At 41.2% G+C, this 24,247-nt stretch overlaps 1 protein-coding gene across 1 annotated transcript in view; it reads right to left on the minus strand.

Annotated features, from left to right (window-relative positions):
• The window catches only part of IL1RAPL2 (interleukin 1 receptor accessory protein like 2), a 684,340-nt gene that overhangs the window by 630,630 nt on the left and 29,463 nt on the right, over positions 1-24,247 (minus strand). Inside the window, exon 2 of the mRNA XM_038748640.1 lies at positions 22,031-22,131. Within this exon, the coding sequence (XP_038604568.1) occupies positions 22,031-22,112 (82 nt within the window). The 5' untranslated portion in view covers positions 22,113-22,131. The remainder of the gene's footprint in view (positions 1-22,030; positions 22,132-24,247) is intronic.

Consider the following 24,247-nt stretch of genomic DNA (forward strand, 5'->3'; position numbering starts at 1 on the left):
TTCCCTTCCCCACAGCACCTGTATATATGTTTGTACATAGTTATTACTCTATTTTACTTGTACATATCTATTCTATTTATTTTATTTTGTTAATATGTTTGGTTTTGTTCTCTGCCTCCCCCTTCTAGACTGTGAGCCCACTGTTGGGTAGTGACTGTCTCTATATGTTGCCAATTTGTACTTCCCAAGCGCTTAGTACAGTGCTCTGCACACAGTAAGCACTCAATAAATACGATTGATTGATTGATTACCTGCTGTGTAATCTTGGATAAATTACTTAACTGCTCTTTGCATCAATCAATCAATCAATCGTATTTATTGAGCGCTTACTATGTGCAGAGCACTGTACTAAGCGCTTGGGAAGTACAAATTGGCATCACATAGAGACAGTCCCTACCCGATAGTGGGCTCACAGTCTAAAAGGGGGAGACAGAGAACAGAACCAAACATACCAACAAAATAAAATAAGTAGGATAGAAATGTACAAGTAAAATAAATAAATAAATAAATAAACAGAGTAATAAATATGTACAACCATATATACATATATACAGGTGCTGTGGGGAGGGGAAGGCGGTAAGGCGGGGGGATGGAGAGGGGGACGAGGGGGAGAGGAAAGAAGGGGCTCAATCTGGGAAGGCCTCCTGGAGGAGGTGAGCTCTCAGGAGGGCCTTGAAGGGAGGCATCAGTTTCCCCACCCACATAATGAGGATTAAATCCTACTCCCTCCTAGACTGTGGGCCTTATGTGAGACCGGGACTGTGAAATATCTCATTATCTTGTATTTAACACAAGATTTAACAAATACCACAATTAATCACAGAGTCCCCTTCTGAAAGCCCCACACCCACAGGGGGAATTCCTTAATTTTTATTTTTCTCCCCCCAAGGCATATCCTTCCAACAATCACCTCAACACTTACATAGTTCTGCTTCTTGTGGTTACTTTGGCACAGGCCTATTTACATACCATAAACACTTATTTAATCACCTTTTTCTTCCTATCAGCAAATCACTGTGTGCCTGTCTCCTGTTAGAGTGTGAACTCCTTGAGTACAGGGATTGTGCCTTACGTTACTGTACTCACCGAAGGCCTTAAGTACCTTGCACATGGCAGGCACTCAAATACTGCCAATTCATTCATGAATCAGTTAAATGTGCAAGTCTGCTATGCCTCTAGAAAGAGCAAGAAGAGCAAACTGGGAAAATGCAGAATTAAATCGCAATTACCAAAGGAGTGAAGGTATTCTTGCACACATAATACTTCTTTACAGAAGCTCAAAAGAATTACAGAATTAGTAGATAACTGTTCCTCACCATATTCATCAAAGAAGCAGCTTACCCTAGTGGGAAAAACCACATATCTGGGAGTCAGAGGACCTGGGTTCTAATCCCAGCTCCATTCATTCATTAATTCATTCAATCACATTTATTGAGTGCTGTGTGCAAAGCACTGTACTAAGCGCTTGGAAAGTACAATACAGCAATGAAGAGACACAATCCCTGCCCAAAACGGGCTTACAGTCTAGAGGGGGGAGACACAGATCAATACAAGTAAACAGACATCAAATTAAATAAATAGAATTATAAATATATACATAAGTGCTGTGGGGTGAGGTGGGCAGAAGAGCAAAGGGAGTGAGTCGAGGTGACAAAGAAGGGAGGGGGAGCCATGTGACCTTGGATAAGTCACTTAACTTCTCTGTTCTTCAGTTTCCTCAACAGTAAAATGGAGATTAAAATACCTCTTCTCCCTCCTGGAATTGTGTCCGGGACTGTGCCCGACCTGACTGTCTTGCTTAGGACTGTGCTTGACATATGGTAAGTGCTTAACAAGTACCACAATTATTATTACTATATTCCTTTGAACAAAGAACATACAGAAACTGAGACACCCAATATCTAAATGACTCAGTGAAAACAGGCCTATGAAATACTGGTTTTTCAGATTCACAGTGTGAATTTAGGTCTGATTATGGCCTGTTGATAAGGAACCACACAGGCTGAGGGACAAGGCTGCTGATTCACTCAGCAAATCCAGACATTTTTCTGCCCTGGGATGTTTTTTTAGTATCTATCACATGTAGGTAAGTGATAACCGCTGCCTGGTTTCTGAACAAGGAGATGAAGCGAATGACCAGCAAGACTTTCAGTGTTCCATCTTGTTCAGTCAAAGCTTGGCAATGTCACATTGACATTTACCTTATTCCACCAGTTGTGTCTGTCTGAAGAAAAGCATGCAAATTAAAAGAATTAGAATTAATGTCAGACTTTTACATTCAAGTAGAGACACCAGAAATGTGTCCAAAAATTTATGTGATGAATTTGAGGAAGTGTGGAGTCTCCTCAAGTATTTTCAGAATAAGTCAAAGTAGAATATAAGTTTTGACATGCAATTGGAAAACTTTCTGGGAATAAGTAGGGAAATTAAATATATTGATTTGCCATTTTAAAATTAGCAGATGTCTAAGAACTGCCCAAAATGTGCTTCTTTCTTTTCCCCCCTAAGTGTTTAGAAGTTATTTCAAAGAGTTTTCTTCTCAAAGTCTCTTAGCTATGTAAGTTACTAAAACTGAGGCTTGCAAAGTCACAAACAAAGAATATGACCCAACTCTCATATTATTAATGGGGTTTTTTTTTGGCATGATGCACTGTGACTCTAGAGCCCAGCAGAGCTATTTGTGAGCCTGTCTTATTCTGCTACTCTATTTTCTTGTTGGAAGTTCAAGGCATAGCAACATGTGTATACCACCTCAGTTTTGAGAGTAATTACTTCCTTCTGATATTTACCTAACCACAAAATAAATGAATGGACTATTTGCTGAGTAAGCAAACATTTTGCTTCAGGTTGTCCCATTAGGATGTATATTATGCTAGGCAATATCATTTTCTTCCATCAAAATTTATAAAGTTGCCTAGTTGTATTTTATGGCCATGACTCTCAATAAATAAACCATATTCTCAGGGGGAATAAAACAGATTTAAATCTTTGCAGATGAACAGCCTCCTCCCCGACAGTGTTAAACATCTATGCTAATCCCTGATTAAGTTGCAGGTTGCCATGGGCAGACTTCAAAATGCTGCAAATATTTTATGTGCCAAATCAGCAAAAAATACTGAGGTAAAAACTAGATTGCCAACCTTTTTAACAAACATGAATTATCATGGAAATGAATGCTCAGTAACTCAATTTTAAAAGAAACAACATACAGCAATAAAGTAAACAGAATTTTCAGGCCTCAATCCATCCATGGTATTTATTTAGTGCTTACTGTGTGCATAGCACTGTACTAAGTACTTGAGATAATACAATACAATAGAGAAGGTAGACACATTCCCTGCTTACAACGAACTTTCAGTCTAGAGGGAGAGACAATGTTAATGTAAATAAATTACAGTTCCAAACATATATGCCCTAGAGCTGAGGGTGGGGTGAATATCAAGTGCCTAAAGGGTACAAAACCAAGTGCACAGACAACACAGAAAGGAAAGAGAGTCTTGTTGGGGATGCTTTGCTCTGGTGGAGTGTAATCTGAGGAAGGCCGGTCAGCAATGATGGCCCCAAATGCAAAGTTGAAACAAGCGAGATCAATGCTACCCTGACTGGAGTATTCCTTTTGTTTCCCTCCCTACAACAGACAGGATGTGAAGTGCTCCAAGCCCGTTTTCTTAATGAAAGAAAATGATGTCGGTGAGAAGCAGGAAAGCATCCAATTAGGGTCAAGAGAGTGGTAAGGAGTGCAAACAGTGCAGCCCAGTGCCTAGAGCACAGAGCTGGGAACCAAAAGGACCTGTGTTCCAGTCCCAGTTCCGCCGTTTGTCTTGTGGGTGATACTGAACAAGTCACTTCACTTCTCTGTGCCTCAGCTACTTCATCTGTAAGATAGTTCATGCCCCATATGGGGTTCACAATGTTCAACTTGAATAACTTGCATCTATCCCAGCGCTTAGTACAGCATCTGGCTTAATAAATACCATAAAAAATGACAGAGGTGTAGGGTGTCAGTGGGATAGGGCCATTCCATTAGAATGTGCAGGCCCTCTTTGAGCCACCCCTGGCCCAATCACATTTTCCATAACAGCTGGGGGTGAGACAAGGCTTGACCCTTTCAATGCTCCACAGGGTCCTTCTGCAGAGGGAGACAGGCTGAAAAGGGTATAGCCAGAGTAGGGTAGTATTTCCAAAACTGCCATTTTCCCCCCCTTCAGCACCTCCTGCCAAAAGTTCTCCCCTCTCTTAGTGACAGGTAAGGGACAAGGCACCCATTAATAATAATAATTATTATTATTATTGTATTTGTTAAACGCTTACTATATGCCAAGCACTGTTCTAAGTGCTGGGGTAGTTATAAGGTAATCACGTGGTCCCACGTGGGGCTCACAGTCTTAATCCCCATTTTCCAGATGAGGTAACTGGGGCACAGAGAAGTGAAGTGACTTGCCCAAGGTCACACAGCTGACAAGTGGCAGAGCCGGGATTAGAACCCATGACCTCTGACTCCCAAGCCCACGCTCCTTCCACTAAGCCACGCTGATTCCCACCCATTCACCACCCTACCCACCTGCCCCTCAAGGGAAGCCTGCACTCAAGGTGGTCGAACCATCAGAACCACCTTTCTTACAGCTCTGAACAGAACGCCTGTCTGCAGATATCTTGATAGAGTGGTTGGGCAGGTGAGGGGTGGGGGAGAAATGTGAGCTATCCACAGAGCTACCACAGTTACGCTCCGGCCAAGACAATTCAGGGCAGTAGAAAGAAATGGCAAGCAAGGGCAAGGCTAGGAGGAAATAGGAGGGGTGCTGCTGACTACCATGCTCAGCCCCAGCTCAACCCTCACTCCCCACTGGAGCAGTCTCTTGCTAGGGCACTAGCACCAAATCAGCCACAGTTCTGCAGGGCAATGTCACCACCTCTCAGATCGGAAAGCCTACCTCAGTCCTGAGCTAGTTTCACACTCGGATATGTGTTCTCTCCTCCCAAACATACCATAGTTGTGTTCTAACACACACACACACACACACACACACACACACACACACACACACACACACACACACACACACACACACACACACACACACACACACACACACACACACACCCCACCCCCGCCTGCTATTTGTCCCTTAGGGAAAAAATGACATCTTTTCACATCCCCTTCTAGAAGGTAAACCTCCTCGGACTAGACTGTAAACTTGTTTTGGGCAGGGAGGTGCCCCTGATTCTGATGTATTGTACTCTCCCAGGTGCTTAGTACAGTGCTTTGCACATAGTAAGCACTCAATGCCATTGATTGATTCCGAGGCCTTCTCTGACTCACCCCTCATTTCCCCTAACCACCCGCCCCACTGTGTCGACTACACACTTGGCTGTGTAACTCAAGCATTTTTATACTCCAGCCCCATAGCACTTATGTACATATCCTTATACTCTATTTACCCCATATGTAATTTATTTTTTATTTCTGTATCCCCCTGAATATTTTAAACTTCTTATGGGAAGGTAACTCCTAAGCACTTTTATACTCCAGCCCCATAGCACTTATGTATATATATCCTTATACTCTCTCCCATCTGTAATTTATTTTTTTATTTCTGTATCCCCCTGAATATTTTAAAACTTCTTATGGGCAGGGATCGCGTAAACCAACTGTACTGCACTGTACTTTTCTAAGCACTTAGTACAGAGCTCCATACATAGTGCTCAATACTACTGATTGATTCACTGGAACTAAACTGGGATCTAGAATCCACAGCAGATTTGTGAAGTTGTTAATACAAATCCAATAGCCTTAGTAAGGCATGCTGTCAACTGAGAATAATTTATTAATAAGTCATATTTCAGAGAGTTCATTTGATAAGCAAAAAACAGGTAAAAAACAATCAGACAATTTCAAACAAACATTTATTGCATTAGGCGTGGAATAAATCTCTCCCTCAAGGCAGTTATACTTGGATAAATGAGTTGCTGAATAAATAAAGCAGTTATTATAAGTCAATTTTTCCTATAGACTTTTTTCCAAGAAAGTACATTGTGAATGTCAATCAAAATCTGTTTTCTACATAGAAATGAGAAAACTGTAGATATTAAGCTAATGCATTTTCATAAATAAATTACCAAATTACACTTCAAATAGCATAGGGGACCAAGAGCTGAGTCATGAAGAATTAGGATACTCTGCCTTATTTAGGTAGCTCTTTTCACATATATTTTAAATACCTTTGAGCCTATTACCATCTGTGTGTGTATTCTACTAATGAGCTGTTTCTTCCATCGAAGGTCAGTCACTTAGCATTGATTAGTTAGATGGAGACTGCTTAATTTCCAAGACATTAATGAGACACTTTCTCCTTGGGCTGGATCTTCCTTGTTAGTGCTAGTAACCTATTAATGAGCCTTTAACATATCCTAGTGAAACTCACGTGCAAATTCAAGTGGATCATGGCCCCTAATGCCATGCTGGATTAATTGGGCATGATGCCACATATGGATTTAATTAATAAGCCACAACTGATGCTGTTCATATCAAGGTTTGTTTGATTTCTGCTCAGATGCTGGCTGGAGGGTTGGTTGCCTCTAGAACTGACTCTCAACCAACTTTTCTCTTCCTGTTCCTATGGAAAGCTCTGCTCTGACCATTTCATTCCATTTCATGTCTCTCGATCCCTCTATTATTTTACCTTTTCAATTCCATTTTCCCTGCAAGATGGGTAGGCATATAAACTTAGATAGAGAGGGTGAGAGCCACAAATGAATCGGATTCTCTGTCAGAGGTCGGCAACCTCTCCTCTGTGGAAGACCAAATAAAATGAAGCCTATGAGCAGCTGGTGTGCAAAGAGCCACAAAATTTATAGCCCTCATGTGGAATGGGATATTACTATGGAGAAAGGAAGAGAGAGGAAGAGAAGGAGAGGTGAAAGAAGAAGAGATGAATTAGAGGGGGAGGACGGAGAGGGAGTCAGCAACGGGTAACCTTCAGAAGCACTTGCCTGAAACAAACAGCACCTAGAGATCTCTTCTAAGGTTGGGGGGGGCGGGGGTTAGACTCACAACACAAAGCAGACAGTCTACTGTCAAGACTTTTAGCAATACCTGAAGGTGAAGAGAATGAGTGACTATGGCATAATCTAACATGCTCAAATGAATTAGGTAATAAAAAATATGTTCTGAAAACTGTAATGATATTTCACAGCCCATCATTTGCGCTAATGCCTGATTTTCATTTGAGCTAGATATATTTTTGCCAATTTATTTTCATGACACTTGTCACAACGGCATCAGGCTGGTTCTTGTACAATCCAATTGGCTCATTTCAATGTCCTGTGAGAGATCATCTCCTGTCTCTCCCACACTCGAACTGAAATGGAGCGTAAAAGGATTGGCCAGACCTCTGTGGCAAGCTACTGGAGGGTTGAGGAATATGTGGCTGGAATGAATTAACAGGACTTCCTAGAACAGTGGGTTTTTCCTACTAAAGGCTTTGACCCAACTGGGCCATCAGAGACCGGTCAAATACTTCAAAGTCTGGGACACTTCCTGTGAGAGAGAAAATATGGCTGGCTGGCTGCTTGGCACACAGCCTCAGGTCTGATGCCATAACCATATGTGGGTTGGCACCAGTCAGGCCCAATCCCACTCTTTGGCAACTACAATCTGGCCAGTGAAGGCTGCAGTTTAAAAAAAAACTGCTTTTGGACGATTCATACTTAAAGGACACAACAGCACTTCTTGTTTTACCAGTGCCCTGTCCGAAGTGGTTCCAGTTTACACCCACTCCCACTCTACCCTAAACTTAAGATGCTTCCAAATGAGCTCCTCTTATGGCTTCCAATTTCAAGAGTTGGAAACACAACAAAGAGTATGTGTATTTGAGTGTGCCAGACATCACATTTCTCATTGAAAAGCAAAACTGCCCTTTAGGGATGCAACCTTTCAAGAGAGAATATATTTCCTGACCTTTGCACACTTATGAAATATGCAGGTGACTATTTGGGGGAAAGAGGAGGGAGAAAGTGTAAGGTGTGGCCAAAGGAAGATATGCTCCATTCCTTGAGTCTTGTCCCTTCCATATACAAACTCATAAATCAAAACAATCATGTATTTTGCCCATCCAATGTGTTTAAAGATTTGGAATTCTTCAGGAGCTATGAGGTTCACCAGGATGGAGAGGAATGCTTTTAGGTGCAGCCTGGGGAAGGCATCCAGCCCAGGGAGATATCCCAAAACAACCTTGGGGCATCTGCAGTTAAGAACTGGTCTCAAGGGCTACTGACCAAGTCGCCCAGTCCTTTTGGTTAGGGGAAGAACTGAGGAAGCCTCCTCTGGAAGCCGTGGCCCTCCACTTCCTGAGCCAAACACTACCCAGGAGGCCAAATTTATTCCAGATTAATTCTCCCTCCTCATCCCATTGAGAAAGACTTCTTATACTCATGCTCCAGATCCCCCAGATGCCTAGAATTATGTAGTCAAAGCTACTGCTGCTGATCAAGAGTAACTGAGCTGAGAAACCAGAAAGTTAATGCAGATCTTTCAGGGACAAACATTTTTAAAGACACGATAACTTGGGGGTCTAAAATAAAAAAAATAAATAATGGTATTTGTTAAGTGTTTACTATGGGGTAGATATAAGGTAATCAGGTTGTCCCACATGGGGCTCACAGTCAATCCCCATTTTACAGATGAGGTTACAGGCACAGAGAAGTTAAGTGATTTTCCCAAAGTCACACAGCTGACAGTGGTGGAGCCAGGATTAAAACCCACGATCTCTGACTCCCAAGCCCGTGGTCTTTCTACTAAGCCATGCTGCTGAAGCCACTAATCTCTATGGATAAGGGAGGAAAACAATTTCTGAATGTTTTCCCTTCACTCCATGTTTTTACCATGGGACTTGCTACTTTAGCCTCAGAAGCACAAGATATAATAATCACTTGAAGGCACAGAATGTGTCCCTCAACCCTGTTGTATTGTACTCTTCCAAGCACTTAATACAGTGCTACGTACACAGTAAGCACTCAAATACTAACGATTAATAATAACTGTGGCATTTCTTAGTCATTTACGGAGAGCTTACCTTGTGCAGAGCACTGTACTAAGTGTTTGGGAGAGTACCGTATAACAATCAATCAATCAATTGTATTTATTGAGCACTTACTGTGTGCAGAGCACTGTACTAAGCGCTTGGGAAGTACAAGTTGGCAACATATAGAGACAGTCCCTACCCAACAGTGGGCTCACAGTCTAGAAGGGGGAGACAGAACAAAACCAAACATACTAACAAAATAAAATAGAGTAATAAATATGTACAAACATATATACATATATACAGGTGCTGTGGGGAAGGGAAGGAGGTAATACGGGGGATGGGGAGGGGGAACAATATAATTGTTATATTATAACAATATAATAAACATTCACATTTCCTGCCCACACCAAGCTTGCAGCCTAGAAGGGGAGACAGGCATTAATATAAATAAATTCCTTGAGCCTTTGTTGAGGTCATCATTATATGCCAAACTATATCTAAGTACTGGGGTAGATACTAAACAATCAGATCACAGCCCCTGTCCCACTGGGAGGTCACTGTCTCCTAGTCCTGTGCTCTTTCCACTAGCCTATGTTACCCGAGGAGTAAGTCCTACTGGGGAATTTCTTAACTAAAATTCCCCCAGCTTGCCTTACTTGTCTCACTTTCACTCCCATGTTAGAAAGTGACATGGGATTCAGAATCTTTGAACTATGAGTGCTCACTACAGTGTTCTCTACCCTTGGATACCTCACCAAACCGTTCACCTGGGAAACGGGAAAAATATCTCAGACCTGGAAGGCACCATGAGAACTCTCCTAGCAATTACTTGTTTGACAAATAAATGCTATGTCAATGAAATGCAGTGATAACAGAACTCTAATGGATATCCCATCAGGCCTACCCACTTCCTTTTTTACCTCCCAACTCTTGGAATGAACTGCAAACCTGAAAACACTATACAGACTCTCTGAACACAAACTTTTTTCCAGTACTGTACATCTTCCTGGCAGCCTATTAGGGACACTAATCATACTTCTTGGACTGAAGGATCGATTGGATTTGAAAGGGTGAGATAACAAAATGATAAAATGTACACCCTAGGGGTGACTATAACTAGGATCAGTTTAATTCTTGCACTAGGCAGGCTATCATTTACAGAGAATTCAACTTTGGTTCAGAGATGGAGAGTGGGCCAGCAATCAATGGTATTTATTAAACACTTACTAAGTGTCCTAAGAGCCTAGGAGCGTACAACAGAATTAGCAAACATGCTCCCCGCCCACAAGCTTCATTCATTCAATCATTTATTGACCGCTTACCGTGTGCAAAGCACTGTACTACGCACTTGGGAAGTACAAGTCGACAACATATAGGGATGGTCCCTACCCAACAACAGGTTCACAGTCTAGAAGGGGGAGACAGACAACAAAACAAGCTTACAGTCTAGAGAGTGGAAAAGCACACAGCTCTCCTCAGAATGCTCTGCTTGCATGGTTGCCCTCTTCTTTCTTTCTCCTAAAGATCCACGGAAAGTTTTCTTCTCCTACAGGTCAAAGTGGATCATATTTATGGGAACTGTACCTGGGGCCAGGGGAAGGAACCAAGGAAATTCTGGCACAAGCCAGAAGGGCTCTGCCAGGGGACAGATGGGGTGTGCAAGTTGGAGGCACAGAAGGTTCCCCATCACTGCTGTGGACCACTCTCGCTGAATCTTGGGTTACTCTCCTGACTCCAGAACATCACTGCCTCCCTCTGGACTGTAAGCTCATTGTGGGCAGGGAATTTGTCTACCAACTCTGTTGTTCTGTTCTCTCCCAAGCACTTAGTACAGTGTTCTGCACACAGTAAGGGCTCAATAAATGCCACTGATTGACTGCCTCCTGGAACACCATAGCAGCTGGAGTGGCTGCTGGGGATGGCACAGTGTTAATGGCAGCTGCTCTGAAGCCCTGAGGAGCCTTGGGGATTTGCTCGAATCATTTCCTTTTCCTCTGCCCATGCACTGCATACACCTACCCCAGCCTCTCCCTGTGCTTGCTGAGTTGCTCTCTCTAACTTGCAAAGCCATCAGGCAAGAGGTCAGCCCTGAAAGATGGAATCCATAACATTCTCACCTCAATCTGAAATGAATACAAGTCTAGGGAAATCTCAAGTGAGAATCAGTAAAATTGGAATAATGCATATGCACAGCCTGCACAGGAGTGATGTCTAAAACTCGAGTTATATGCCATAAGCATTATATCTGACTCAGTAACTCTATATTCACTCATGTGCCAAATCCTGTTAAAGATCATCTCTCAATTATTTATGGATCATAGAATATGCAAGTAACTGGATAAGAAAGAACATGCAAGGAATGAACAATCGGAACAAAAGTGACTGCTTTGACACTATGAGTGATGTTGACAAACAGGTCAAGATGCTTTTCAAATATTTCAATGCCATTTTCTTTGGAAAGATGGGAGCTCCAGAAGGTATTTACACTAAGAGTTGAGGCTATGCAGCTATGGATCAGATAAATAGTATTTTTAAAAAATGGAGATTGGCAGCAATTAGCCTGCTCATGTGGATTCTTTTTATTCCTTTTTCACTCAGGTCTACTAGATGATTAAGTACCACTGCAATCCTATAGTAGTAATGTACTATACTGCCACCTACTGTCACTACTGGGCAAGAGCTAAATCCTTTCCCCCATTTACCCTGTTTATTAAGTTTGAAGGCACAAAGCAGTTTAGACTCCCCACCACGACCAAAACGAAAAAGCCCTACACTATAGTAATTCCTCCACAATCCTGTTATTCAAAAAAACTTTGACCAAACTAATACTCACCTATTAAGAATGTGCCTGTTAAGAAATGTGTTACTTCTATAAAGGATCTATTCCACCTTCCCTCCTGCAAAACCCAGGTAAAACTTGAATTATTAATAGCTCCAGTGGAAGAAGGGATCAGGACCACAATTTTTTTTTACAAAAAAAATTCGTTTGGTTTGGATGGCAATACCTCCTTTCTTGCCTACAATATCACTATGATCAAGAATATATTACTTAGTTCCTTGAGATTACAGGACACTGAGCTCAAAGTGATGGTTGTGCCTCAGTCACCTTGAAACTAGCTACTGACTTGGCTTCAATTTGGAGTTTCACAAAAACTGAAGGGACTTGCTCTAGTCTAGACATATTGGATTTGTCCCCCTGAGAAATGACTATTTCAAACAACCTCAGCTAGTAACTAGGTGACAAGATTTTCACTTATTTCACTGCATTCAGTCAACTCATTTTCTTAGATACTTGGCTGCTTCAGTTTGATCCCTCCTTTCTGAGTGGTGGGGAGAAGGCTGAGTCTCACCATGACCAGGAGATTTGTCTCTGGGATCCATTATCTTCTCCATATTGGCCTTGGGATCAGTTCTTAAAATGGTACCAGGAGCCCTCCTGGATCCTCTATAGCAGAAAAGGCAACGGAGGGCATGCTTATACTATCATGGCTCAGTGGAAAAAGATCCCGGACTTGGGAGCCAGAGGTCATGGGTTCAAATCCCGGCTCTGCCAATTGTCAGCAGTGTGACTCTGGGCAAGTCACTTCACTTCTCTGTGCCTCAGTTACCTCATCTGTAAAATGGGGATTAAGACTGTGAGCCACACGTGGGACAACCTGATTACCTTATATCCTCCCCAGCGCTTAGAACAGTGCTTTGCATGTAGTAAGCGCTTAACAAATGCCATCATTATTATTATTCTAGAGCTGATCTTCCAAGCATCACCAGAAATAGGAGTGGTTTGCTACCCACAGTGGGGGTCCTTCTGGTCTAGTTTATGTTCTCTAGGTCCTTTCATTTTTCCCTTCCTTTCCCCTTAGCTATTTCACCCTCCAGCACAACTACAAAAGAAACTGGCCTCCCAAAAAGTTTATTCGGGGGCTAAACTGAGTTCTATGAGTTATCAATGCAATTCATGCTAACTAGATCTCAGATAAGCATCTGTTTTTGGACCCAAAATTCCAAGATTTCCAAACTCTGGGATCATCAGAGAAGCTACTCTTTGGGTAAAAGAGAACTCCAAGAAATGTACTGGGAGATATGTTTCCCAGAATCCTAAAATCCAGGAATTGAGAGCTACATTTTACGTGACATTTTAAGAATCGCAACAGCTACATGATTATCATTACCCAAGCTTTCCAAAGACTCAATGCAATTTGCTCAGCAGAAAGTCCTTGAAAAAAGCCTCACAAGACATTTTCCTCTTTCTTGGTTTCCAAAGATGGGTTTAGATCAAATCAATTCTATTTAATGAGCACCTACTCTGGGCAGTTCACTGTACTACACACGCAGAGTATGACACAGGTACAATATATGATCCTTGTACTCAAGGAGTTCAAAAAGAGAAGCAACACGATGTAGTGGATAGAGCACAGGCTTTGAGTCAGTAGGTAATAATAATAATAATAATAATGATAATGGCATCCATTAAGCACTTACCATGTGCAAAGCACTGTTCTAAGCACTGAGGGGGATACTAGGTGATCATGTTGTCCCACTTGGGGTTCACAATCTTCATCCCCATTTTACAGATGAAGGAACCGAGGCCCAGAGAAGTCAAGTGACTTCCCCAAAGTCACACAGCTGACAATTGGTGGAGCCGGGATTTGAACCCATGACCTCTGACTCCCAAGCCCGGGCTCTTTCCACTGAGCTATGCTGCTTGGGTTCCAGTCCCAGCTCCACCACTTACCTGCTGTGTGACCTTGGGTAACTCACTTCACTTCTCTGTGCCTCAGTTATCTCACCGGCAAAATGGGGATTGAAACTGAGCCCCCAACATGGGAAACAGACTACGTCCAACTTGATGGGCTTGTATCCACCCAGCATTTAGTACAGTGCCTGGCATATAGTAAGCACTTAACAATATCATTATTATTATCATATATATCACATGGAAGACTAGACACCAAATAATATACAGATAGGAGGAACCAATGCTTTCATAGTAGACAACTGCATAGAAAATGATACAAAGTGCTACAGGGGGTGGAGAATGTATAAGTTTTACAGTTAAACAGAACTACTGAGATGATAGTTGGGAGGACACGACCTGGAAAGAAGAAAAATTAATTGGGAAATGCGTCTTGGATTTCAGAAGGGCTCTGAAGACAGGGAGAGCTATGGTCTAGTAGAATTGAACTGGGAGGGCGTTCCAGGCAGAAGGAAGGGCTAGAGATGGCGGTCGAAAGCCGGAGAGTCAAGAATATGGCATAATGAGAAGGTAAGTTTAGGAAGCATGAATAATGTGAGCTGGGGTGCAGTGAAAGAGTGGTTAAATAGAGAGAAGAGATTTAATGGAGTGTCCTAACAGTCAATGGTTAGGAGATTTCTGCTTGACACAAAGAAGAATGACAAAACACTGAATGTTCCAGAAGAGTGTAGAGAAGTGCGGGGAACGGACGTAGGAATGGACTGGAGAAGGTGAAACCAAGGATTGAAGTGAGGAAACTAAAATAATAGTCAAGACAGGATATATGCCCCTGGACCAATTCTTTCCTTTCCAGTATCCCTTTCTTCCTTTCCATGCACACACCAGCCCTCTAGCATGATAATTTAAGAATCTAAGATGATGTTAGGTAGCTTTATCTCCTCATAAAATAGCTTAAGCAAAACTGAGTTTTGAGAAATTTCCTTATTACAGTTATCAACCTGAAACTATTATGAGGGTAAGGATAAATGAAGGGTTTCAATTTTTTTAATCAGTTTAATATTTTAATTATATTAAATATTAATGAGTTTCAATTTTAGATGAGTTCTAGGTTTAAAAGGGTTTTTGCTTATAGCTAAGCTCAATACTTGTGCCCTACTGGATTACTGCTGCAAGAAAACAAAAACTGACAATGCTTTTGATCCACTGCTTTTACTTTTCCACTATTCTCTGTTATCCAAGAAGCAGAGTGCCCAGATTGTGTCAAATTTCCTCTTGATGAACACTTTGGGATGTTGTCTGTTTTATTTCTAACCAAAAAAAGTTCCTAAGAATATTGAAATACAGGAGAAGGGACCCTTAAATCTATGGCTGTATCTGATCTTGACAGTTTGAGTGTGAAACAGTCTAAGTATGGAATGAGAGGACTTATGTTTTAATGAATTTATACATTTCATATTCTGAAGGATCAGTTCAAAGGGACTCAGAGTTCTTCAGCAAGCTTTAGCTCTGTCTTTATCCCATCACCACTTCTGCCTTGAAAACATCTCACATCTGTCCTTCCTGTCTTCCTAAACCCACAACTCGGTATCAACGAGATACTGGTCACTCATACCCAGTCTTTCGTGTGCTCCTCCTCTGCCTCCCACACATAACTGTGGGAATCCCTCAAGGCTCAGTTCTGGGTCCCCTTCTATTCTCCATTTACACTCACTCCTTTGGCAAACTCATTTGCTCCCATGGCTCCAACTATCTCTATGCAGATGATGCCCAAATATACATGACCAGCATGGCTCTCTCTCCTCCTCTGCAGTTTTGTATTTCCTTCTGCCTTCCTGACATCTCTACTTGGATGTCCCACCAACACCTCAAACGTACAGCATCCAAAACAGAGCTCCTCATCTTCCCATGTCCTCCCCCAACTTTCCCATCACTGTTAATACCACTATCCTATCTCACAAGCCCGTAACCTTGGCATTATCCTCAACTCATCTCTCTTATTCAACCCATATTTTCAGTGTCACCTGTGAGTTCTGCCATCACAACACTGCTAAAGTCCACCCTTTCCCCTCCATCCAAACTGCTATTATGCTGATCCAAGCATTTATCCTATCCTGCCTTGACTACTGCACCAGCCTCCTTGCTGACCTTTCTGCCTCCTGTCTCTTCCCACCAGTCTAGTCAATACTTCACTCTGCTGCCCGGATCATTTTTCTAAAAATATGTTCAGTTCACATCTCCTCATTCAAGAGCTTCCAGTGGTTGTCCATCCACCCTCTCATCAAACGAAAACTCACTAACGTCAGCTTTAAAACATTCAGTCCTCTTGTCCCTCCTCTTACTTGGCTATTTCCTACTACAACCCACCACGCTTACTTCCCAAGAGCTTCACGCAATGCTCTGCACAAATCAAATGCTAGATAAATAATAACAACAATAATTATGGTACTTAAACACTTACTATGTGCCAGGCACTGTTCTAAGCTCTGGAGCAGATTCAAGTTAATCAGTTTGGCCACGGTCCTTGTCCCACATAGGCCTTAAACTCATTCCCGACATCAAGGCCCTACTGAGAGCTCACCTCTTCCAGGAGGCCTTCCCTGACTGAGCCCCTTCCTTCCTCTACCCCTCGTCCCCCTCTCCATCCCCCCATCTTACCTCCTTCCCTTCCCCACAACACCTGTATATATGTCTATATGTTTGTACATATTTATTACTCTATTTATTTATGTATTTATTTTACTTGTACATATCTATGCTATTTACTTTATTTTGTTAGTATGTTTGGTTTTGTTCTCTGTCTCCCCCTTCTAGACTGTGAGCCCACTGCTGTGTAGGGACTGTCTCTAGATGTTGCCAACTTGTACTTCCCAAGCACTTAGTACAGTGCTCTGCACACGGTAGGCGCTCAATAAATATGATTGATTGATTCCCATTTTACAGATGAGGTAACAGAAGCACAGAGAAGTTAAGTGATTTGCCCAAGGTCACACAGCAGACACAAGTAACAGAGCCGGAATTAGAACTCAGGTCATTCTGACTCCCAAGCTTGCACTTTATCCACTAAACCATGCTTTCTCAGTCCTTCTCTAAATATGACTGATCGATCACTTGCTTTCTCTTAATGGATCTGCCTGAACTGAGCTCTGCTCTGGGAAGTCAGTCTTACACTCTACTGCTGGTCATTCAGGTCATTCTTCAACTTTCAAAAATTCACACTAAATTCCCTCATCAAATTCTTGGGTATCCATTTCCTCTTCGTCATCATCTATTCCTTGCACTCTTCTCATACAATCCTCCTTGCCTTTCTCCTCATCACTTTCCGATTTTCTCTTTTAGTCCTTATGCTAAAAATTGCCTTTCCCAACCACTACATTCTCTCTCCTCTTCTGAGGGCCAGGGACTCAAGCTAAATCCCACATATGAATTATTTTACAGTGCTTTGTTCTAATAGTCAGCACCCACTTAATAAATACTATTGAAGGACCTATAAAATCTCATCAGCTTCATGAAGCCTTCCTTGATTATAAAGGGAAGAGAGGTGGGAAACAATCTTCCCCCACAGTTCAATACATAATTCCCAACACACATAATACATAATTAAGTGCCCTACCCAGACTAAATGTTGTGCACAAACTCATAGATGGAAATGATCCGCTTTAATGAAGATTAGCACTTTCCCACCCAATAGACCACACACAATTACACCTAGACATATTCCCCCTCATACCTAGCTCCTCATTCTGTAAGAAATTTAGAAAAGGAGCAGGCAGAGAGAGGGAGGATGGACCATATACTGCTTCTCTCACAATGTCTGACTGCAGCAAGGAATGCGCCAGTCTGGCATGGTGGGGTCCTAAAGACTAGTCACATTCTGAAGGGCTCTTTTAATTGGAGCTGGATCACTAACTCACATGGGTTTTCAGGCCCTATTCCCTACCCAAAACTATTTTCCTAGGTAGTGTTCACTTGCAACAAACATAATTTATTAAACTAAGTAAAAAACAATTCAACTGAATTATGTTTTGTGAACCAGATCAATATCTCTTCTCAGGTAGTTCATTACCCACTTTTAATCCTGCTTCAAGAGAGAGGGAACAGAGTTTCACAGTATCAAACCAAACTGTCATTTCAGGTTGGCCTTAAACAGTATGAAAGATGTGGTAGCCTGCCCATTCATTCATTCGTATTTATTGAGTGCTTACTGTGTGCAGATCACTTTAATAAACACTTGGGAGAATACAGTACAATAATAAACACATTCCCTGCCCACAAGCTTACAGTCTAGAGGAGGAGACAGATATTAATATAAAAACATAAATTATAGATATGTTCTAAGTGCTGTGGGGCCGGGAGAGGGGAAGAACAAAGGGAGCAAGTCAGGGTGATGCTTAAGGGAATGGGAGAAAAGGAAAGGGGGGATTAGTCAGGGAAGGCCTCCTGGAGGAGATGTGCATTCAATAAGACTTTGAAGAGGGGAAGTGTAATTGTCTGTCAGATTTGAGGGTGTTCCAGACCAGAGGCAGGACACAGGCAAGGGGTTGGCGGCAAGATAGGCAAGATCGAGGCACAGTGAGGCAATTATCATTAAAGGAGCAAAGTGTGCAGGCTGGGTTGTAGTAGGAGAGTAGCAGTGAGGTAGGAGGGGGGCAATGGTTAGGTGTTTTTGTATGATGTGGAGGTGGATGAACAACCACTGGAGTTTGTTTTTTTTTAAGAGTGGAGTGACATGAGAAGACATGAGCATGTTTGAAGACAGTGGGGAAGAAGTCATTGGGAAGTGAACAGTTGAAGACAGTGTTGAGTGAGGGAAGAAGGGAGGGGACAAGTGTTTTGAAAGGTGTGAAGGAATGGTGTTGGAGGCACAGGTGAAGGGGGTAGTTTGGGAGATGCCAAGGAATCTCTTAAGATATTGCTGGGAAAGACAGAAGAATCAAAGAGGTGGCAGGAGGGTGGTACTGGAGAAGAGCAGAGGAGATTTTAGGAAAATAACACCTGATGATTTATATTTTATCAATAAAGTACATGGCCAGATGATTATGGGAAAGCACAGAGGTTGGAGGGGAGTTGTGAGGTTTTTTGGGGGTGAGGGGGCAGAGAGAAAAACACAGAGTATGTTTGAGGAGGGAGTCACATGTCTAAAACAGCTGGTATGGACAATGGGAATGGAAATGGGACCGAGAGGCACTGTTGCCTGCAGGAGGAGGGGGCAGAATTGAAGCAGGTGAGGATAACAGGGGCTTTCCAATGTGGTCCACATTCAACTCCCTGAAAAGCTCAATGCCTTGAATCCTAAAACCTGGAACTAGAAGCTGTCATCAGTGCAATCACTGAAGAGATGTTTGAGTAATCTCTTCTTCAAAGAGACATTTCTACTGTCTAATCCACTAAAAATTAGTTTGCTTTAGGTACAAGTGTTCTCCACTGGGAGAAAGAATTGACATTACAGCCACTGGCCTTTGTCAAGATGTTATCCAATTCCTTGCCATAATAGATGGCACCTGTAAGTAAAGTAAACCAATTTTAATGGAGTAGCCTCTCTAGATGACCTTATTTCAGGCGAAGTGCTGTCTCATGAATATCTATTTAGTGCTGAATTCAGTGGATCTTAATCCTGAAGGACACAGGGAATATGGATAGCAGTGCTAATTCTTCAATGCATTATTATATTGAGGAAAAAAGAAAAAGCAACAGGCCACATGCCACTCACCTGTCCTGGAAAGTAATTGTTTTACACTTCATAAGTGCTAACATCATCTAGATCCTAATGCAACTGCAAGGCTGCTTCACTTGGTTTCCAAGGCAAAGCAGACAACTGTGCAAACACTCTGAACCATCTCACCCACGCCAAGGCTGCTTACATTTTCATACCTTCTGAAGTTCAGAGATTTGCAGAGATAAATACCAGGGCCAGATTTTTTTTTTTTTTGGCTAAAAATTCTTCCCGTATTGGAGAGAAGAATCTTCTTTTACCAAATCATGTGTACAGTCACCTCGAAAGCCTTGCTCGTAACTTAATGGAGCTATGGTAGGAGTAATGTAATTGAATATGCAAAAGCAAAGTAGGAAGCATTAAGAGGAATCTATGAACATTACTCAGGGACAATCCCTGAACTGCAAGGAGTTCAGAGTTCACCATCCCACAGAAAGCCAGGTACACACAGAAAAACAGGTTAACAGCCAAAATTAGATGCAAAACAGTGAAAATAACAGTTTGTTCCTTACCTAGTGAGCACCAGCTCAGACCACCCTCCCAAAGTGCCACAACCTAACCTACATTTTCAATACTGGGAAGATGGATTCTGCCCTGTTAACCTTGCTTGCCTTGGTAAATACCCTGGAGTCCTCGTGGTGATGTTATTCCAGGCCAAATTTTGCCCCTTATACTGGGACCTAAATGAAAACTACTAAAGGATGCCAATGTTGACCACCAGGAAACCACACCATCATTATATAAGGAAAACCCCAGCCTAGCTGCTCCAAATGTACAACTTATTCCAAATGACCATGCCTGGAAGCTCATCAGCAAAGTATTAGGTAACTCAATGAACAAGTATGAAAAAAAGCTTTGCATTTAATCTTCTGAACAGTTATATTCAAATGCATTTTAAAGGTCTGACCAACAATGGACTCAGGATCATAATTCATAACCCCCAATTGGATGGAATGCCAGCCAGAAGGTTATAGTACAACCACTCAAGGCAACTTGGGGGCTGCTCCATTCTCAGTAGCAACTGGGCACCTACTGAACCTGAATGTATATGGAGACCTCATTCTACCATCACTTATTTGAGCTCTCCATCACCTCCATTCTGACAGTGGAGCTTCCAAAGAGCTGATCCCATACAAGGGCATCCAGCAATATCTTTACTCCCATATGCAATGAGTGCTCTAAATTCAAAATGGAAGTTTTACGAGGAGTGGCATTTTAATTTTGTTCCTTTGATATATTTTCTATTCTAATTCACCTTTAACAGCACATAAAGGCCTTTTAACCTTAGATTCATTTTTCCATTCAGTATTACTTAAGAAACTATGTCATGACCAAGTGGGAAAAATGAGATCTATTCAAACAGGTAACATACTAATTGGTAATCTCCCACAGATTTTTAATCTGAACCAAGATTGAGAGCAAAAATGGAATTTCCAAAGATACCATAAGGATTAAGAAAAAAAGGGAGGTGTCAAGTTGGAAACATCTAACATAGCACACACACACACACACACACACACACATATATAATGTATAAAATACAAAAATAATTTCCCTACCTTTACTCCTCCAGAACCTTTTGGATAAAAGCAGTGTTTAAGTTAAATGAGTCAGAATGAAATGAGGCAATTCTCCCTTTCATGTATTATCAGTATACAAATAACTGCATTTCTCAACTATTTCGATTAGCATGTGCCCGGTTGTATATCCAAATATTAACCAAAGTTCCAAGCCTGAACACTATTTCAGACAAGATTTTAAACAGTACTTTCCCATTAGATTTATAAATTTCTTTATAGAAAGAAATGAATGTGAAGATAGCAAACCCTATCTGTATTATACATTTCCACATAATAATATCTTTCTCAAGGTCTTTCCAGAAAGACTGCAGACCGAAACAAACTTCCATGCATGATTTGTAATTACAGCTAAAATATAAAATCGAAGCTGATAGACACACACATTTGAATACTTTAAACAATGATTAAGCTTTGACTGGGATGTCTTCTTACTAAACCTAACCTCTTAGCACACACATGGCTGACTGCCAGACCTCTATAATATAGAGAAGTTATACAGATTTAGCCCTCTGGCTCTTTGGGATTTTGAGTAAGGGAGATTAATTGTGACACTGATATTTCTTCAAGATTTCATTTGAACCTTAATGCCACACACATGCAACAATGAAGTATACAAACATCCAAGGAATATAAAAATGACTTCAAAATGCTTTCTAGGGAAAATAGTCTTACAACCAACATTTGACTCCATCCATATTTTATACTGTCCACAACTTCCTCTGAAGCCAAACTCAAGGTGGAGTGGATGCCAGAAGTTAGCCCCCAGAGTTATGCTCTGGCATAAAACTGCCTGCAAAATATCCAAGATATAGGGAAAAAAAATTAATCACTTCCTAATCTCAATCATCTACATGCAACTTTATCTTTTGGCCTCTTGGCAGACTTTCTAAAATGTAAGTGACCTCAGTGATTAATTAGACATTCAGAAATGAACAGATTGGGTAACCAGAAGCACATCCCTCAAAATGGTAAGACAACTACACCAGCCAGACCATACATTAAGAAACAATCTTCAGCCACTTACCCGAATTTCTTTTTGACACCAGCTTCAAATTTGTGCTGACTACAGAAGAGATGGCAAGAAACAGGAAAACCAGAGACTTCATCTTTTCCTTTCCTTGGCAGCTGCAATTGCAAGCAGTGTATTAGGTCTAAATCAGTCCTACACGAATAACCACACAGCAGAACACTTCAACTTTTCTCGAATCATTTTGGGGCAATTTTTTAATCTAGTGGTTTCCAGCATTATTTTTATACATAGACAGCAAGAGGTAATGGTTTAAAGAAACTGCTACTAAATAATTTCATCCCTCAGGCCAGATAAAAGTGTTTAACTGACAAATATATTTTATTTCTTGTATTTAAAACCAAGGTTAGTTATTTATTTGAAGCAGAACACTTAGCTATTGAGATTTTTTTTCCATCCTGAAGATGGACTTTAGAAATCACTGTGCCTCTTTCTCCTCAGCCCAGTGAAGAATTTTCTGAGTCCTTTATATTTGAAATATGTCATTACTTTCGTCTTTAATAAGATGAGCTCAAGAGAGATGACTCTTTGAAAACTTGTTAACAATACTGCTTCCTAGTGATGACATTGTAAAAATGGCCATTATACTCCAGTTTCCACCCAGAACAAGAACTGCAAAAACGTGAATGAAACTCAGAGCGACATGAAGGCAAGGCTTAACGTTAAGAGACAAAATGAGTCCACCCAGAAGTATTTCCATTTTGCTCACTTAACTCTAACATTTTCAAGTTAAATGCTTAGGCTTTGACTTGACAAATTTTATCAAGATTAAAACTAAAAAAATTGGAGAAGGTACAGAAAATGAGACCATGTCCTTTGTCTTTATAGTTAAGTGGGGGTACGGATTATGTGATCTTAGGCCCTCACTTCAATTCCCTTTTCTTCGGAAATGTCTTACAGCACATTCCATCAGCTGTTCCCAACAAGAAGTCAAGACCCAGCAACTAGCGATATAGAAAGTATCAATTCTCCAAGAAGCAGATAAAATAGGGAAGGAGACCCTGAAACTTTCTCCAGCAGGTATCCCTGTCTTCCCATTCTATGTTCCCAGCCCTCTCCCTGGGGTACACAAACCCCAGAAATCTGGGGTCCTTCACTTCTCCCTCGCTGCTCTGCCACAGCATTCCACCAAATCACCGATCTCCAGGCAGCTACGTGTCAAATACTTCAATCTCCCAGAAACGTCAGTTGCAGTAACAATGCCTTAAAATCTCATCACATCAATGAAAAGTCTTAGAGAAAAGGATCACTAAGTTCCAGCATGCAGCACCACACATTTGTTTAAATACTAAAAAAGTGTCATAAGAAGTATATGGAAGCTTACATTTAAATTCAAGTTCATTTTATTATTTCTTTCTCCTGGAGTAATTTTACAACCAACGTAGCATTGTGTGAAGTGTACAAGGCCATGTATAAGCTTATATGATAGCAATTATGCTGCCATTCAATTATATCAAAATTACCACTCATATTTCCTTAAAGATTTTTTCTTCCTTCTGAGGCTATAAATACGTAATGCTTCTTACCCATGAATTCCACATTCCTGTGAGCACTTTATGTCTATTGATTCCCCAGGGCTAGCATGAGGGCAAGCCAAAAGGATATGTGAAGAATTATAAAAAGTGAAGGCTGTGTGACAATGGTTAATGAAGGAATTAGTATTCATTTTTTCTTAACCTCTCCTTGGAGTAGCAAATCCTACTTTAAATAGGGCCATCTTGACAAGAGAGTTAAAAAAACGTAATTGAACTAAATCTTTTGACATAATTGCAATGATGATGTTATGCTAGAATGGTTTTCAAATGTAGCTTTGCAAATTACTTTCTCTACTTTACTCTCTTCAGCTACTAAAGCACTAGGTATCTCAGACACTTCCTTTATAATGATTTTTTTTAGTAGCTACACCATAAATTATGGGCTTTACAGAAATAAAATTAGTATTTTGACACTAGCATATGCTCCAAAAGAAAATTTCATTTAGGTCACTGGGGCTTTTGCTTGTTTTGTACCTTCTCAGTTAGTATGGTGCTTTAGATTTAATAGGTGCTCAATACATGCTATTAATGACTAATGAGTCATCACAAGAAATCAAATAATTTATCCATGTTCTCTAATCCCAATCATCAGAATAATATTCAATAACAGTTTAAAGTTTGGGGAACTATCATGCTTACTAGCTTTTAGCTCATAATTGAGGTCAACACCATCATCCTT

Source organism: Tachyglossus aculeatus, chromosome 6 (assembly GCF_015852505.1).
Source record: "Tachyglossus aculeatus isolate mTacAcu1 chromosome 6, mTacAcu1.pri, whole genome shotgun sequence".
Classification (NCBI taxonomy): domain Eukaryota; kingdom Metazoa; phylum Chordata; class Mammalia; order Monotremata; family Tachyglossidae; genus Tachyglossus; species Tachyglossus aculeatus.